The sequence below is a fragment of the Fukomys damarensis genome, unplaced genomic scaffold (genome assembly GCF_012274545.1).
Source record: "Fukomys damarensis isolate Sample0158 unplaced genomic scaffold, DMR_v1.0_HiC HiC_scaffold_27, whole genome shotgun sequence".
NCBI classification, from domain to species: Eukaryota; Metazoa; Chordata; class Mammalia; order Rodentia; family Bathyergidae; genus Fukomys; species Fukomys damarensis.
Window position 1 is genome coordinate 21,192,872 of NW_022900939.1, and position 13,862 is coordinate 21,206,733.

Consider the following 13,862-nt stretch of genomic DNA (forward strand, 5'->3'; position numbering starts at 1 on the left):
GCATTCTGAGTGAGCAAATCCAGGAACATTCCAGGTGCAGGTACAGAGACAGGAATCCTTCCTGAGTTGGCTGCTTAGCTGGTAACTTTAAAGCTACAGGGACATTGCCAGGAGCTTGGATTGAACATGTCTGGAGAACAGCCCTGTAGTGGTCTAACCTGTGCTCAGGGAGTCCTTGTTGTATGTGCAGTGTTGGGCTGGGTGTGTGGGCAGGGTCTGGGCCACAAGAACCCTTGGTGATGCCTTCTCTTTATTTGCTGTCTCCCAGGAATATGCCCAAGCCAGGTTTGATGCCTATTTCGAGCAGAAGAGGAGACTGGGGGTGTGACTGAGGACTCCACCCCCTCCACCACTGGACTCCCTGGAGGCAGCCAAGCGGGGCCTCTGCGCTGCAATCACTACACCTGCGTGGGGAGGTCTTGGCATCTTGCACTGCACACAGATGTGTATGATACTGAGGACTGTATTAAAGTGGAGTAACATTTATTTCCTATCTTGTTTACAATCTCACTAGGACTCTGAAACAAGATTGGGAGGCAGAAATATAGTACAATAGTGCAATATCTCAGAACCTTTTTAATCTAGAGGAGGTGGTTTCTCGGGAGCGTAAGACTTTCAGTCAGACATGGCCAGCAGCAGGAGTGACCAGTGTTACTGCGGATACTTTGGTTAATGTTGGTTTTTAAAAATTCTTTCATGAACATGCCGGTGGACATTGTGACCAGGCTCTTTGTGGGCGACGAAGTGTCGTAGACACTGCTCACTCCCAGGTGACACAAGACATACTGTGAAGTGGTTCTGCAGGCTGAGCTCCAGCCATGGAGTCTCCAGGAGCCTCTGGGCTGGGTGGCTGTTGGAAAAGCAGGTTACCCATGTGCCGGCAGGAGCTCCGTCCATGGATGGATGGATGGACAGATGGACATGCCCTGTACCTGTCATACACATGCTGGTACCTAGATGACCTTCACCATAACTGGAGATACCTGACTCAGTGTGCTTCATAACTCGAGCTTTGGGCAGTGGGGGCCTCGCTGGCTTCCTTTCCTCAATGTTCCCCGGGTGGAGCAGGCTGTAGGGCAGCTTCTTTACCCTTTCTCTCTTTCCTCTATCTGGACTGGAGCTTGGGATCCTGGGCCATGGGTGGCTTCCCCAGGGGCCCTCAGAAGCCTCCTTCTGCCCTTGGCCTTGGCCTTGCTTGTGGCCAGCATTCCCAGCCTCAGCCTCCCTCCCTTCCCCACATCCCTGATGTCAGTCTGTGGGAGTCGGCAGCCCTTATGTGGGGTTGGGGTCTCCAACAGACTATAGCTGTGAAATCCATAGATAGTAAATGTCCAATGGGATAAGTTCTTAGCAGACTTTTTTTTTTTAACTTTGAAGTCTTTGAATTTTTTTTGGTTTTTTGTGCATATATTTCTGCTACTACAGAGATTGTACTATACAAATAAAAAAATTAAACCTCAACCTCATGTCACTCTGAAGTGTCCTAAATCTCGCAGGGCATGTGGAGGAGGCTCCCGTTACCTCTTGTGCCCATGGGAGGGCTCTGCCCAGGTGCATATGGGCTGCTTAGCATCTGGATCTCACTGTCATCCTCCTTGTGGCACTTCATTCTCTGGGCCACCACACTCTTGGTTCCCCTCTGGCCTCAGATGTCAGGAGGCTTCAGGGTCTACCCTGGTCCCCTTCCTGAGGAGATCTTGCCCAGCATACTTGTCTGGGGATGCTCTGCCACTCTCCAGACTTAACCTCTGTGGCGCTGCTTCCTCAGACCCATGGAAGAGATTGGAAACTGGCTGGCTGTCCATGGGGAGAACTTAACGGTGAGCAGAGTCAGAAGGGAGACATTAGTATTCGCCAGTTTTACACAGCATGGTAAATGACACCACTGCCCTTGTGCAGCCTCTGTAGGATCACATCCAGTAGAATGAAGAGCCCTGCAGTTGCTGACCTTGGCAGCCCCACCCATCCCTTGCCTGCTGACTGCTTCAGCCACTCCCGACACCTGTCTGGCTCACACACCATTTCTTGTCTGTGATGCTTTTGGGCCAGATCTCCAAATGACAGGGTATTCTACCTGTCAGCTCAAAAGTTTCCCCATACCGGGGCAAGGTGGTAGAAACCTGTTATTCCAACACCCTGAGAGGCTGAGGCAGGAGGATCACAAGATTGAACCTAGCCTGGGAACTAGTTGACGAAGCCAGACCCTGTCTCAAAAAAGGCTGGGGATGTAGCTCAGTGTGAAGGCCTTGGGTTCAGTCCTTAAATATCAAGAAAAAAGCATGGGGAAAACATTTCTGAGCCCTTCCAATTAAATTGGTGCCATTCCTTTGATCTCCCTGGTGACCCCCACCCAGTTTAGTTTTTCCTGGAGTTCTTATCGGCTTGCTAAATTGTCCCCTGGATAAGCAGAGATTGCATCTAGCCTGGTCTGTCACCAGCTAATAGTCATTGCAGATGATCTCCCAAGGGCACTGGCCGGGATGGCTGGTTGTATGCCATTTCCATGGCAACTAGACTCTTAAGACAATCTTTCTGGGATCTCCCACACTGGGCTCAGTATCTGTCTCCCCAAGGTCAGTCTAGGAACACCCACAGCCTCCTGAAGCCTGTGCTTAGCCTCCCTGCTCTTATCCGGGCACTGTTACCCATGTCTGACCTGAGTCTACCAGGCACAGAAACTGTTCGGAGCCCCCCCCCCGCCCATAGTCCCACCTGGCTTCCAGGGGTCCTCAGCAGGGCAGTCTAGGATCCAAGGGACAAGTCGCCTCTTTCAGCAGCCAGTCATTGCCAGGGCCCAGGCCACCTTGACTTGCTGTGGCCAGGGCCTCAAAGTAGCCTTTGTTCCTGGGGCCTCTGGCTAGAAGAACCACTTTGTAGATTGTTTGCTGCAAAAATCAAGGCCTCCGAGAAGCACTGGCTCTTCTTCCCAGTCCGTGGTGGGTCTCAGGCCAGAGGGAAGATGACAGCCTCCAGGCAAGACAGCACCCCAGGGGAGAGGCAGTGGCCTCTATGAGACACTTCAGCCCCTGCTCTGACTTTCAGGGCCCTGGGCAAGTCCTTGGCTGCTCTGGACAGTTCCTGCCATTCCCTGGAGAACTGGCTGCAGGCGGATGATTCCACATGCACCACCAGGTTCATGGTGGGGTGTCCCAGGCTGCTCCTCTCTGATGCTGGGTACATGACAAGCACCTCCTTCCCCACAGTGTGCTAGATGTCCTCCTAGCCAGTTTGCATACCTCCAAGGGTGGAAGCTCACTTCCCTGATACGGCTGCAGGGCAGTAGCGCACACGAAGGTAGAATGCTGGAAACACCCCTCCTCAACCCTCCTGTGCCTTTTCCACCTGAGAGCCTGGGGCACTGTGGATATGCTTCTGGGTCCTCACCCTGACTTGAGGCCCAGCTCCTAGACGAAGGCTTCCCATCCCCTTCCCACTTCAGCTAGATAACAGGGTGAAAGTAGGCGCTAAGGGAGCCCAGAACCCAGGGCCCTGCCCTGGTGTCCTACAGAGGACCAGAATGCCATTGAGGTCTGCCTGCTCTTTATTCTTGTCTTAGGGAGGTAAGGATGTGTTGGGGTGCTATTCATCCTGGGCAGCAAAGGTGAAGGGGCTCAGCTTGTAGCCAGTGCCTGAGTAGAACTTGTTCTGGAACTCCACCCTGGGGGAGAGAAGGGGAGGCTGGTGAGGGTGCCCACCCAGCCCTTCCTCCCAGGCTGGCGGGGGATGCTTACCAGTGTAGCCGCAGTGCATGGAGGAAGGCCGAGAGCCCTTCCATCACCAGCAGGATGGCAACAGTCAACACGGCGAACGCGGCAAACACAGGGACCAGCATGACGGCCTGCACACCCAGCTTGAGGCCTGCGCTCAGGCCCACGCGCATCACCATGGCCCATAGGACCTCTGACAACTCTGCAGTAAGAGGGCCAATGGGTCCTGGGTAAGGAGGTACCCGTCAGCTCCCCACCCCAGGGCTGATGCCCTCTCTGACTGTGGAGCCAGCAAGGCACCTTCTCAGATGACCTGATTTCACGGAGGGAACACTGAGGCCTAGAGAGACAACCAGCCCCACCTGGAGCCAGTCAGTGTGTAAGGGAACTGGAGCCAGAACCCAGGCCACCCCACTTCCCATGCCAATCTGCTGGTCACTCACGGGCATGGGCCAGGCTCAGGGCCCAGAGGCGCAGGTAGGAGGCTGTGTTGGAGATGCAGCCAAGGCAGAACTCAATGGTATGGATGGCTTGGTGCATGAAGACCTCGGATGGGACAAACTGCCAGGTAGGCAGGCAGGTGGCAGTGAGGAGCACAGAGGGGACAGCTGGGCCAGGGGCCACCACAACCCCCTCAAGAAGGTGTCACACTCACCTCAACTTCCTTTTCATCCCCGGAGCACCCTGCCTTCTCCTCATCAGGACCCCAGCCACTCTCAGCAGCATCAGGAGTGTCTATAAGTTTGGCCTTTTCCTCGTCCTGGGGCAGAGGGTGAGATGTACAGTGTGAATAGCCCCCAGCCCCAGGAGAGGCCACACTGCCCACCCAGCAGCCTGCTCACAGCCACTCAAGCCCATGGGAAGTGAGAGGGATCAATGGTGGCCTGCCTCCCACACAGCCCTCCGGCCTCTACCTGTCCACCTGCAGGCCTTCTCTGCAGACGGTGGCTGTGCTGCTGGCGCAGCAGGTACAGAGGTTTGCCCAGCAGCAGGACAGGCACCGCGGCCAAGGCCAGGATCACCAGTGCGTACTGCACCACTTTCTGTGGGTGAGAGGGCACATCAGGCCGCAGTGTGCACAGCAGGTATTCGGCCCAGAGTGCCTCCCCCCAGATGCCCGTCACTCAGGGATGTCACTCCACAAGGACTCCTGAGAGGGGCCTCAGGCCACCAGTAACTACTGTGCATCACCCTGTGTGCAAGCTCCATTTCCTAGATGAGGATCCTGAAGCTGAGTGGCCCAGTGACACGGGGTCCCTACCAGCGCACACCACCACCTGGCCAGCCCACCTGCCCGTGGTACAGCGGCTGGTTGGTGGAGCTGCTGGAGAAGAGAAACATGTTGATGAAGTGGATGAGGATGCTGGGGGCGGAGGCAGAGCTAGCAGCCGAGTAGCACAGCCACTTGTAGATGACCAGGAAGACGAGGTAGCCGAAGAGGCCCAGCAGGAAGATGAGCTCGGGCAATGTCTCCAGCAGCAGCCGGTGGCCCTGGCCAAAGTGCCTGGGAGGGAGCAAGTGGGTCACAGGGCTACCCAGGCCTTGCGTGGCCACACACTCCCATGGGCAGCTCTGTCCTCACATGTGGTTGAAGATCCCCAGGACCACCCCAAAGACCATATGGGTGACACCCAGGATGACAGACATCTTCATCTTGAAGGAATTGAGGAAGCTCAGGTGGTTGGTGGCCAGGCTCCAGACCTGGGGTGATGAGAGGGTACCATGCTCAGGGGGGTTGGGGAGCCCTGCAGCCCAAGTCCCTCATCACCCACAGCACCCTCTGCCACCTCTCCTGAGGGGCCACAGAAGGAGTGAATGGCTGAGAGTTAGGCAGCCCGGGCTCAAGCCCTAGTTCTTCCCAGCTAGCCTTGCCATGTGGCTTGGGCCTAGTTTGCCCATCATGGGACAATGGGCACCCATGAGGTCATTACATGAACCAAACATAAAATCACTCCACACAGAGGGCTCAGCAGAGGCTGAGCTGCTACAAGGGCAGGCCTCTCTGCCCTCTCAGGTGACAGGGACAGGCCTAGCATAATGCAGGGTACAGCACACGGGAGGTGCTGGGGATGGCTGCAGAAGTGCCCACCCTGGCCCTCCCACCTGCCTACACCCCAGGAGCACTGGAGTGGCAGCACTCACCGGGTCAATGCCGAAGGGGTAGGGTCCCAGGAAGACACCAGACACATTGGGGTCCAAGGTGAGCAGTGGGTGCTGGGCCAGGAATGCATCACTATGACAACAGTAGGGTGATGATCAGGAAGAACAGGACTGGGGACCACGGGGTGGGCTGGGGACCATGGGCCTCACCTCCAACCAGACTGGTTAGCCATGGTGGCCACACTCCACCCCGAGGGGAAGATGGTGGTGGCGCGGCTGAAACACTCGTTGTAGATGAAGCCGGTGTACACAGAGAACAGGCCCATGAGCAGGAGCAGATAGCGGCCCCCAAAGAAGGTCTGCCAGATCTGGAGGGGCAGAACGGTGAGGGGCTGCCCAGCCCCGCCGCCCCATCCCTGCCAGGCCCCTGGTAGCCCGCACCTCATTCTGCGCTGCCTTCATAGCCGGCTGGTTCTCTGCAAGTACCATGGCAAGGGCAAAGAGGAACATGAGCAGCCCATGGCCGACATCGCCAAACATGACCGCGAAGAGGAAGGGGAAGGTGATGATGGTGTAGGGTGCTGTGGGCAGAGGGTAAGTGGTCAGCCAGAGCCTACAGGGCAACCAGTATCTGCTTCCTTGTTCAAGGTGCCACCAAGCACCCCAAGCCAAGCTTCTGGACCCCAGGAGCCACCAAGAGAGCATTTGCGAGGCACCACTTGCTGCCATTCCAGAGTCCCAGAGCTCTGCAGCTTTGGGCTTGCTACTAAACCTCTCCAAGCCTGTTTCTCCAGCTGAAAATATGGTCAACAACAATGCTGCTTCATGGGGTTATTATAACTGAGTGTCCACAGGCAGGACCTGGCAGAACGCTAGCTCTTAGTGTAAAGTTAGCAATTGAAAAAAAATTTTTTTGTACTGAGAATTGAACCCGGGGCCTTCACCCTAAGCTATGTCCCCAGCCCTTTCTTAAGTTTTATTTTATTTTTTATCTTTGACACAGTGTTTTACTAAGTCACTAAGTTGCCCAGGCTGGGCTCAAACTCCTCCTGCCTCAGCCTCTCAGAGTTCTGGCCTAACAGGCATGCACCACCACACTGGCTTATTTATCTTTGAAATGGGGTCTTACTGTTTGCCCAGGTTGGTCTCAAACTTCTCAAAGCTATCCCCCTGCCTCAGCCTCTTGAGTAGCTGGGCGAGTACCATATCCAGCCACTAACATTAATTTTGAAAAGCATGACGCAAAACCACAGAAAAGACAGAACTCCAAGGTGTTCTTAGTGGGTACACAGCCAATTCCAGAAGGCTGAGCTGGTCACTTATCTCTGAGGTCTGTTCCCCTGCAGTAAAATGGAACAGTCCCTCATGGGGGTTAGGATTCCAATACACATGCTCTACATAGGCTGACTTGTGCCCCGCAGAAGACAGATTTGCATCCTGACTCCCAGTCCCTCAGAATGTGACCTTACATAGGGGTGGTGCGTTAAGACGAGGCCGTTAGGATGGGTTCTAGCTCGATATACCTGGTATCCCTACAGACGAGGGGAAGTCTGGATGCAGCCATAGACATACAAAGGAAGAATACGGTCACCTACAAGCCCAGGAGAAAGGCCAAGACCAAGTCTCCCTGACAGCCCTCAGCAGGAACTGACCCGGCCAACAACTTGACCATGGATCTCTGGCCTCCAGAACCAGCAGGCTGTATCTAGGATCAGCCACTGGCTCAGGTGCTCCAGGCTATGTCTCTGAGAGCCTCCAGCAGATTTTCCACTGCTGGGCAGTGGCACTTACCCTGACCAGTGTGGCATCTGTCAATGAGGAGGAGCTTTGGATGGATGAAATTAGGGGGCCCCTGACCCTGGCCTCCACAGCCTCAGACTCTGTCCTCATATCCTACCCTGGGCACCCTGACTTGCCCACTGAGTGGGATCAAGGTTCCTTTCTAGAGAGACTCCCCTATAGCCACAGCTGTGCTATAACCAGCGCCCCGCCAACACACAGCGGGGCCCTTGGGTCTCTCCATTCATCTATTGGTATCAGCCACACTGCAGCCAGGTGCTGTAGGAGAAGAGTGGCCAGAGGGAAAGGCAACCACAGTCAGGCTGACTCTGAACTCTCAATCCTCCTGCCTCAGCCTCCCAAGTGGCTGGGATTATAGGTGATGCCACAGCATTGGGTGAGAGGCACCACACTCAGTTTCTCCTCACCCTGCAAGGTTCTGCCCTCAGCCCCTCTGACTGATTTCTCCTGAAGACAGCTGCCTTAACAGACCACTCACCAGAGCACCCGCATTAGAGAGAACCTAAAATGAATGAGCTCACACTTAAACATGGTGTCTTTCATGACTCCAACCTTCCCAACATGTCTTTGGGTCTGACGGTTGAAGAAACTGAGGCTCAGAGCACCTAAAAACCTCATCAAAGCAAGCAAGCTGGACTCAGACCGGAGCCATTCCTACTGGCCAAGTCCCGCACAAGGGGAATTCGCTGGGGACAAACAGATGGTGGGGGCAGTACACCTCTCAAAGGCATGGGCTGGCCCAGAATGGAGGCCACTCCACTCCGTCCCAGGCGGAGGTTCCCAGGGCGGGCACAGGGGTGAGAGTAAAGCTCTCACCAGGGTTGACCTCCTGGTAGCGGCCCACACCATAGGCATCCACGATGTCCTGGAAGCTGGCAGTGAAGCGGTTGGTGCGGATGAGAGTCGGGGGCATGTCCTGGCATGGGATGCGGTGAGCCACGGCGCTCACTCCCTCCTCAGTCTAGGGGTCGGGCAGAGACAGAGACTGAGGCTGGGGGCCTGCAGGAGCCCTGGGGACCCAGCCAGGCCCAGCTGAGACGCAGAGCAATGCAGGACTCACTTTGGGACCACTGGGTAGACATCGGAGGGAGGTGGGCAGCCCCTTCCTCTCAGAGAAACAGGGTGATCAGCCCCACCCTGCCCAGGTCAGGGGACTCAAGGAGGCCAAAGGCATCACCTAGACAGAAACTTCTTGAGAAACAGAAGGGTGCACTCCTCATCAGGTGGCCAGAGCCGTACCTGAGACCTACTCCCACCAGTGTATGCACTGCAGTGGCCCTGGGAGCAGGGTCTCCATACCACACCTGGAGTCTGGCGGTGAAGGAGGTTCCTGACTATAACTGCAGGGGCTTTGGGAAGGCAGAGGGCGGGCTGAAGGCCAGAGCCATCTGGGCGGACTCCCTGGAGAAGGCAGCTAGGAGGAAGGGAGCAGCTGCCCCTCCCAGGGCAGAGGCAAGATGCTGGGGACATGAGGTGTGATGCAGCCAGAAGGAGGCACCTGGCAAGGTGGGAGGGGCAAGACCCGGCCATGCTTACCGAGCTGTCCTGCAGCACCTGCTGCACAGTGGGAAGGTCATGTGCAGCGCACCAGGCCTCGGCAATGAGGCACTTGTGTGTGGAGCTCACGCTGCACTGGTTGAGGGCCAGGTACACAGCCTTCATCTTGCGAATCTGCACCTGTGCTGCTGGCAGCAGCTGCTGCACCCGGCCCAGTACCTGGCTCAGGAACCGTTCTGTCTCCCCCAGGACCTGTGGGCCCGGTATGAGTGGTCAGGAGGGGCCAGGCAGGCAAGGGATGGGGTGCTGGGTGGGTGGGTGCCCACCTCCTGCAGCTCCTGACTCTGCTGCTGCAGCTGCTGCAGGGCTCCCCGCCGGGCCTCCTCCTGCTCCAGGTACGGGAAGACGTGGCAGTGGAAGCTGGCCAGGATGAGGGTGCATGTGAGGGTTAGTCTGAGGGGAGGCCCAGGAGGAGGTGGTACAGCACAGGCTTAGCACGAGTGACATGCAGGGGCCTGAGGCACATGGAGGGACAAACAAACAAGGGCCCTGAGACAGACAGACCTGCCGTCGTGAGAAGTGACTCACCATGCTGTGATCTTGCGGATCTTCTGTCCAATCTGCTCACCCCAGTAGGAGATGAGGAAGGTCATCCACCTTGTAGGCTCACCCTGCCAGAGAGAGTCAGGCTCGGTTTACCCTGGGGCCCAGGCTCTGCCCAGGACACCCCTGCCAGCCCGGCCCCCACCGACTCACCGTCACGGGGTCCTCCAGCTGCTGTTCCATTTCCTGGAAGCTGGCAATGAGGAAGCTGCGACAGGCCCTCCAGAGCAGGCGCTCCAGTGCAGCAGCCTTGTGGGGCTCCACAGCACCTGCCACAAAGCTGCAGGCCAGGGCTGGAGGAGAGCTCAGACCCTCACCCCATGCCTCACTTAGTCACTCAACTGGGCCACCCCCATCAGGGCCAGACACAGACAAGCCCTAGAGGCAAGGGCTCAGGACTGTGGGAAGTTCTGGGCTTCGGGAAGCAGGCAAGTAAGCTGGGGGTGAGGCAACAGCACTGGACAAGGAGCAGCCCCATCCACTGGGCAGGCAGGGCTCGTGGGAACAAGAAGTCCTCACTCACTTGACCCTCAGGTCTTGGTGTGGCCCCCCAGGGGGCGGCAGCAGGGGGCTTCTCTCCGAGGAGGGGCCGTCAGTGTGGTCAGCTGCCTGCTGGGAGCCAAGAGACAGACACCATGAGAGCTACTTGGAGTGGCGGGGGCTGGCACACCCTCCCCTCAGGTGTACCCCTACCAGGGGGCCGTGGCTCTGGCCCAGCACGGCCTCGTGGAGCTGTAGCTGATGTAGCTGGGCCTGCAGCTCCTGCTGATTGCCCCGAACATCGCGCAGCTCCTTGGCCAAGCGATCGGTCTCCTCTTGGAGGCGCAGCAGGTCTCGAGGTGGGGGCGCCCACAGCTTTCCCTCTGGCTGAGGCAGCACCAGGCCAGCTCGCCGCACCTCCTCCTGTAGGAAGGCTGGGTGCACCGAGTGGGGTCAGGGGGCTGTGAGGGCCACTCCAGCTAATGTCCACTGTTAGCCAAGGGCTGGCTCACATCTGGAGGATCCCAGATGCTGCCCCAAACTCCTCGTCCCACCTTCTAATGAACTCATGGAGCCAGAGAGCCCCAGGAAAATCCCAGGCTAAACCTCTATCCTAGAAGCCCCTTTTCCTTTAGGCTAAAGTCCAGCTGCTCTGCGCACCCTCCCATCCCTCAGCCACGCCAGCCCAGCCCCTGAGCCTCTCGGAGGTCTAGCAGGCCGGTCCTGGCATCCCCAGGCCTGGGATGAGGGCTGAACTGCCTGGCTAGTTAGTGCTGTAAGTCAGACTCACAAGCCACAAAGCAAATCCTGCCATCTTCTTATCCTGGCTGTCTGGGAGCTGCAGGATCCTTCCACCGGGGAGAGGTAGCCAGGGCTGGGTCTGCCTTGATCCAAAAAGGAGCTGCTTCTTGGGGGGATACAACTCTAGAGCATGGCCTACACCCATCCCGGTCTGTCACAGCACAGAAAGCTGTCCCTGCCTCTGTTCTGCTTAGAAACCCTTGTGGCTCCCAGTGTCTATGTAAGTTCTGGGCCATGCCTGCACCTCCCTTCTCTGCCTTCCAGCTGGGTCACCTGGGCTCTGCTTTTCAGAGCAAGCTTGGATGATGCCTTCTCTGGGAAACCTGCCAGGGATGCAGGCCTGGGGTGAACTCACTGAAGGTCTTCTCCAGCTCCTCACAGCGCCGGACATCCACCACAAAGCGTCTCTGGAAGGCGCTCACAGATGCATTGAGCTGTGGTTGCCACATGGAGGAGTTAGTGTCCCAAGGAGGTTCCTACCCTGCGGCCCAGGCCTGGGTCTCCTGGGGCTTTAGCTGCTTCCTCCAAAAAAGGTGCTGAGTACACCATGGGCCTCCATTGCCATACACCCAGAGAGCAAGAGCAGAAGCCGAGGAGGCCGTCTAAGGGCAGATCATCTCCTACAGGGCTGCTGGGATGCATGGAAGCCAGTGGCTATCATGGCAGAAGTGGGCCCCTGCCAAGGCCTGGATTGTTGTCACCCCTTAGCAGAGATACCAAAGATGAAGCCCTCCCAGTTGTCCCAGCCTGACTCACATCTCTGAACTCCACGAGGCCCAGCTCACCCAGCTGGCTCACACAGGAGTAGGCGGCTGCTGTAGGCAGAAAGAGCTGGACCAGGGCCACCTCCTCACCACGGAACATGGAACCCATCGTCCTGAGGGACCAGGTTGGGGGTGTCAGGGGCAAGACACAGACAGGCTCCAAACAAACAGATAAAACCCATACCTCTGCTCGTACAACCCCAGAAGGTGCTGCTACTAACCCCGCTAGACAGATGGGGAAACTGAGGCCCAGGAAGGGGGCGATGGTATGTTGAGAGCTACAGGAAGTAAACAGTGTGACTGGGTGTGAAGCTGGCCTGGTGTGGACCTGCAACCCAGCCTCAAGGTCCCTCTCTCAGCTGCTCCCTCACCCTGACCCCTGTCTGCAGAAATGCTGGCTCTGCTCACATCTCTGCTGCTGCTGTCCCTCCTCTGTTCTGGCCTCACTCTAGACCTCAGACAAAGGGCCACCTCCAGTCTTGTCTCTGTATGCAGGAGCCAGCGGCAGTGAAAACTGACACCTGGTTAGGCTGGGGCTTGCCCTCTGGCACCTACAGCCTCCAGCCGCCCTGTGGGTAAGAGAATGGGGAGGCCTTCTCTGGGCCCCTGTGGGCCACTGGGCTGCAAGCTGGCGCTCTTGACCCTGGCGGCCATTGCAGTAGGGGCTGGGGACAACCTCCCAGGTGTTGAAACCAATGAAAGTGAAAGTGAATCAGGCAGGAAGAGACTTGCTCAAATGCAGGCAGGGGGAGGGCCAGGGTGGCCTCCACCCAGTGCCCCCAGCTTGGAAGCCAGGATGCTCTTCAGGTCCCCTGCCTGCTCTGTGGCCACTGCTCTTGAGTCCCAGGACCCCTCATGAGGCAGTTTTCTGAACTACCAAATCAAGGCAGAGGGGACAGAGCAGAGAGCCTCACCCCAGTGAGCCCGGCCTGCTGTCTGGACCAGCCCTGCTGGTCACTTCCTCCCCTGGGCCGGGTTTACTTAACTCTGAATAGGAAACCACAGCCTCATCCCCAGCCTGGGTAAGGAGAGAATTCAGGGCAGCCCGAGACTACAAAAGAATAGGCCTTGGGCAGGGAAGCACGCGGTAAAAAGGGGCTGATTTCCATGGTCCAAAGAAATGGCTCTAGCCACTAGGCAAAGGGTCAGGGATCAGGGCTTGGGGACCAGCCCAGGTTGGGACTGGCTGTGTGACATGAGACAAATCCCTTGCCCTCACTGAGCCTCCACTTTCTCTTTGAGCTCCCAGTAATCCACAGCTGCAGTACCTCACACTGGCCTCCGGAAGCCATGCCAGAACCGGTCTTATAGGTGGGCTGAGGCTGGGAGAGATGTAGTTTAAGGCGGCCCGGCCAGCAGGGGGCTAAACAAGGCACAAGCCAGGTAAGAGCCAGATGCAGGGATGCAGGCCGGGCAGTCCAGCACAGAGCAGTGCCCTCTGACTTTGCCTCTGCCCGTCAGCCCAACACTGCCGGCCGTGGTCTCTGCCCAGCCACAGGTCCCCAGCCAGGTTACAGACCACATGAAGGTACCTCCATCATCCAGCCCACAGCTTCAGAGCTCAGACTCCGGCACTCCTCACCCTGTGCCCCTTCCTCCAGACCCACCAGGCCTCTCCTCCACTCCACACGGGTGGGCTCTGGAACCACCCAGCTCTTTCCTAGCCCTGCTACTACCTATGTGGGCCTCAGTTTCCTTATCTGTAGAATGGGCCCCTCCGTTCAAGCAAGATGCAGCAAGGCAAGCTGTGAGCGCAGGCCTGGAAGAGCAGGACTCAGAGCAGGTGGGGGGTTAAGATCCCACTCTCATCTCCTTCCTGGTCGCCTCAGCCACCCCCGCTACTGCCAACACCGGTGCGGTGACCGCCTGAGCTGCTTCCACTGTCCCAGCTGGGTGAGGAGCCAGGATTCCGTTCCCGGAGCAGGGCAGGTGGGTGGCAGGCAGAGAATGGGGCTTCGCGGACCGCTCTGGGACACTCACTCCTGAGGCCACGCAGCTCCTCTCTCAACCGGATCAGACTCTACACTCTTGCCTGGGGCGGAGCCGCTCACTCCCACCGTGGCGGGCGGGGCCAGTGCCGGAAACGCCCCAGCCCAAGCTCCGCCCCCGC

General features: G+C 57.6%; 2 protein-coding genes across 16 annotated transcripts in view; one reads left to right on the plus strand and one right to left on the minus strand.

The window, feature by feature from the left end:
* Positions 1-375, plus strand: part of Chka (choline kinase alpha) — a 65,147-nt gene extending 64,772 nt beyond the window's left edge. For all 13 annotated transcript variants that reach the window (XM_033756633.1, XM_010636163.3, XM_033756632.1 and 10 more), the window contains one exon: positions 269-375. In XM_033756633.1, coding sequence (XP_033612524.1) covers positions 269-328 — 60 coding nt within the window. In that variant the 3' untranslated portion in view covers positions 329-375. The remainder of the gene's footprint in view (positions 1-268) is intronic.
* A 3,103-nt stretch (positions 376-3,478) lies between these two features.
* Positions 3,479-13,795, minus strand: Tcirg1 (T cell immune regulator 1, ATPase H+ transporting V0 subunit a3). Of its 3 annotated transcripts, none has more exons than XM_010635768.2 (20): positions 13,733-13,795; positions 11,745-11,865; positions 11,344-11,422; positions 10,401-10,621; positions 10,231-10,316; positions 9,861-9,987; positions 9,693-9,775; positions 9,431-9,524; positions 9,144-9,356; positions 8,424-8,568; positions 6,249-6,388; positions 6,018-6,175; positions 5,850-5,940; positions 5,290-5,408; positions 4,998-5,211; positions 4,622-4,750; positions 4,363-4,467; positions 4,151-4,268; positions 3,732-3,909; positions 3,479-3,658 (listed from the first exon to the last, which is right to left on the minus strand). In XM_010635768.2, exons 2-20 carry the CDS (start codon positions 11,859-11,861, stop codon positions 3,580-3,582), a joined length of 2,496 nt encoding a protein of 831 aa, XP_010634070.1. In that variant the 5' UTR covers positions 11,862-11,865; positions 13,733-13,795; the 3' UTR covers positions 3,479-3,579. The 3 variants fall into 3 exon arrangements, with proteins under 3 accessions (XP_010634070.1, XP_010634069.1, XP_033612512.1); XM_010635767.2 differs by having other exon boundaries at positions 10,231-10,319; XM_033756621.1 differs by lacking the exons at positions 9,431-9,524; positions 9,861-9,987; positions 10,231-10,316; ... (2 more) ...; positions 11,745-11,865; positions 13,733-13,795 and having other exon boundaries at positions 3,500-3,658; positions 9,693-9,774.
* Positions 13,796-13,862: the final 67 nt, after the last annotated feature.

What these genes read in the sequence shown, in the direction of transcription:
- Tcirg1 (XM_010635767.2), bottom strand. Translation starts at nt 11,861, where the DNA reads ATGGGTTCCATGTTCCGTGGTGAGGAGGTGGCCCTGGTCCAGCTCTTT. An exon ending in GCCTCGTGGAGTTCAGAGAT is followed by an intron (nt 11,423 to 11,744) that starts GTGAGTCAGGCT and finishes TGGCAACCACAG; the next exon opens with CTCAATGCATCTGTGAGCGC. An exon ending in GAAGGCCTGCAGGTGGACAG is followed by an intron (nt 4,468 to 4,621) that starts GTAGAGGCCGGA and finishes CCTCTGCCCCAG; the next exon opens with GACGAGGAAAAGGCCAAACT.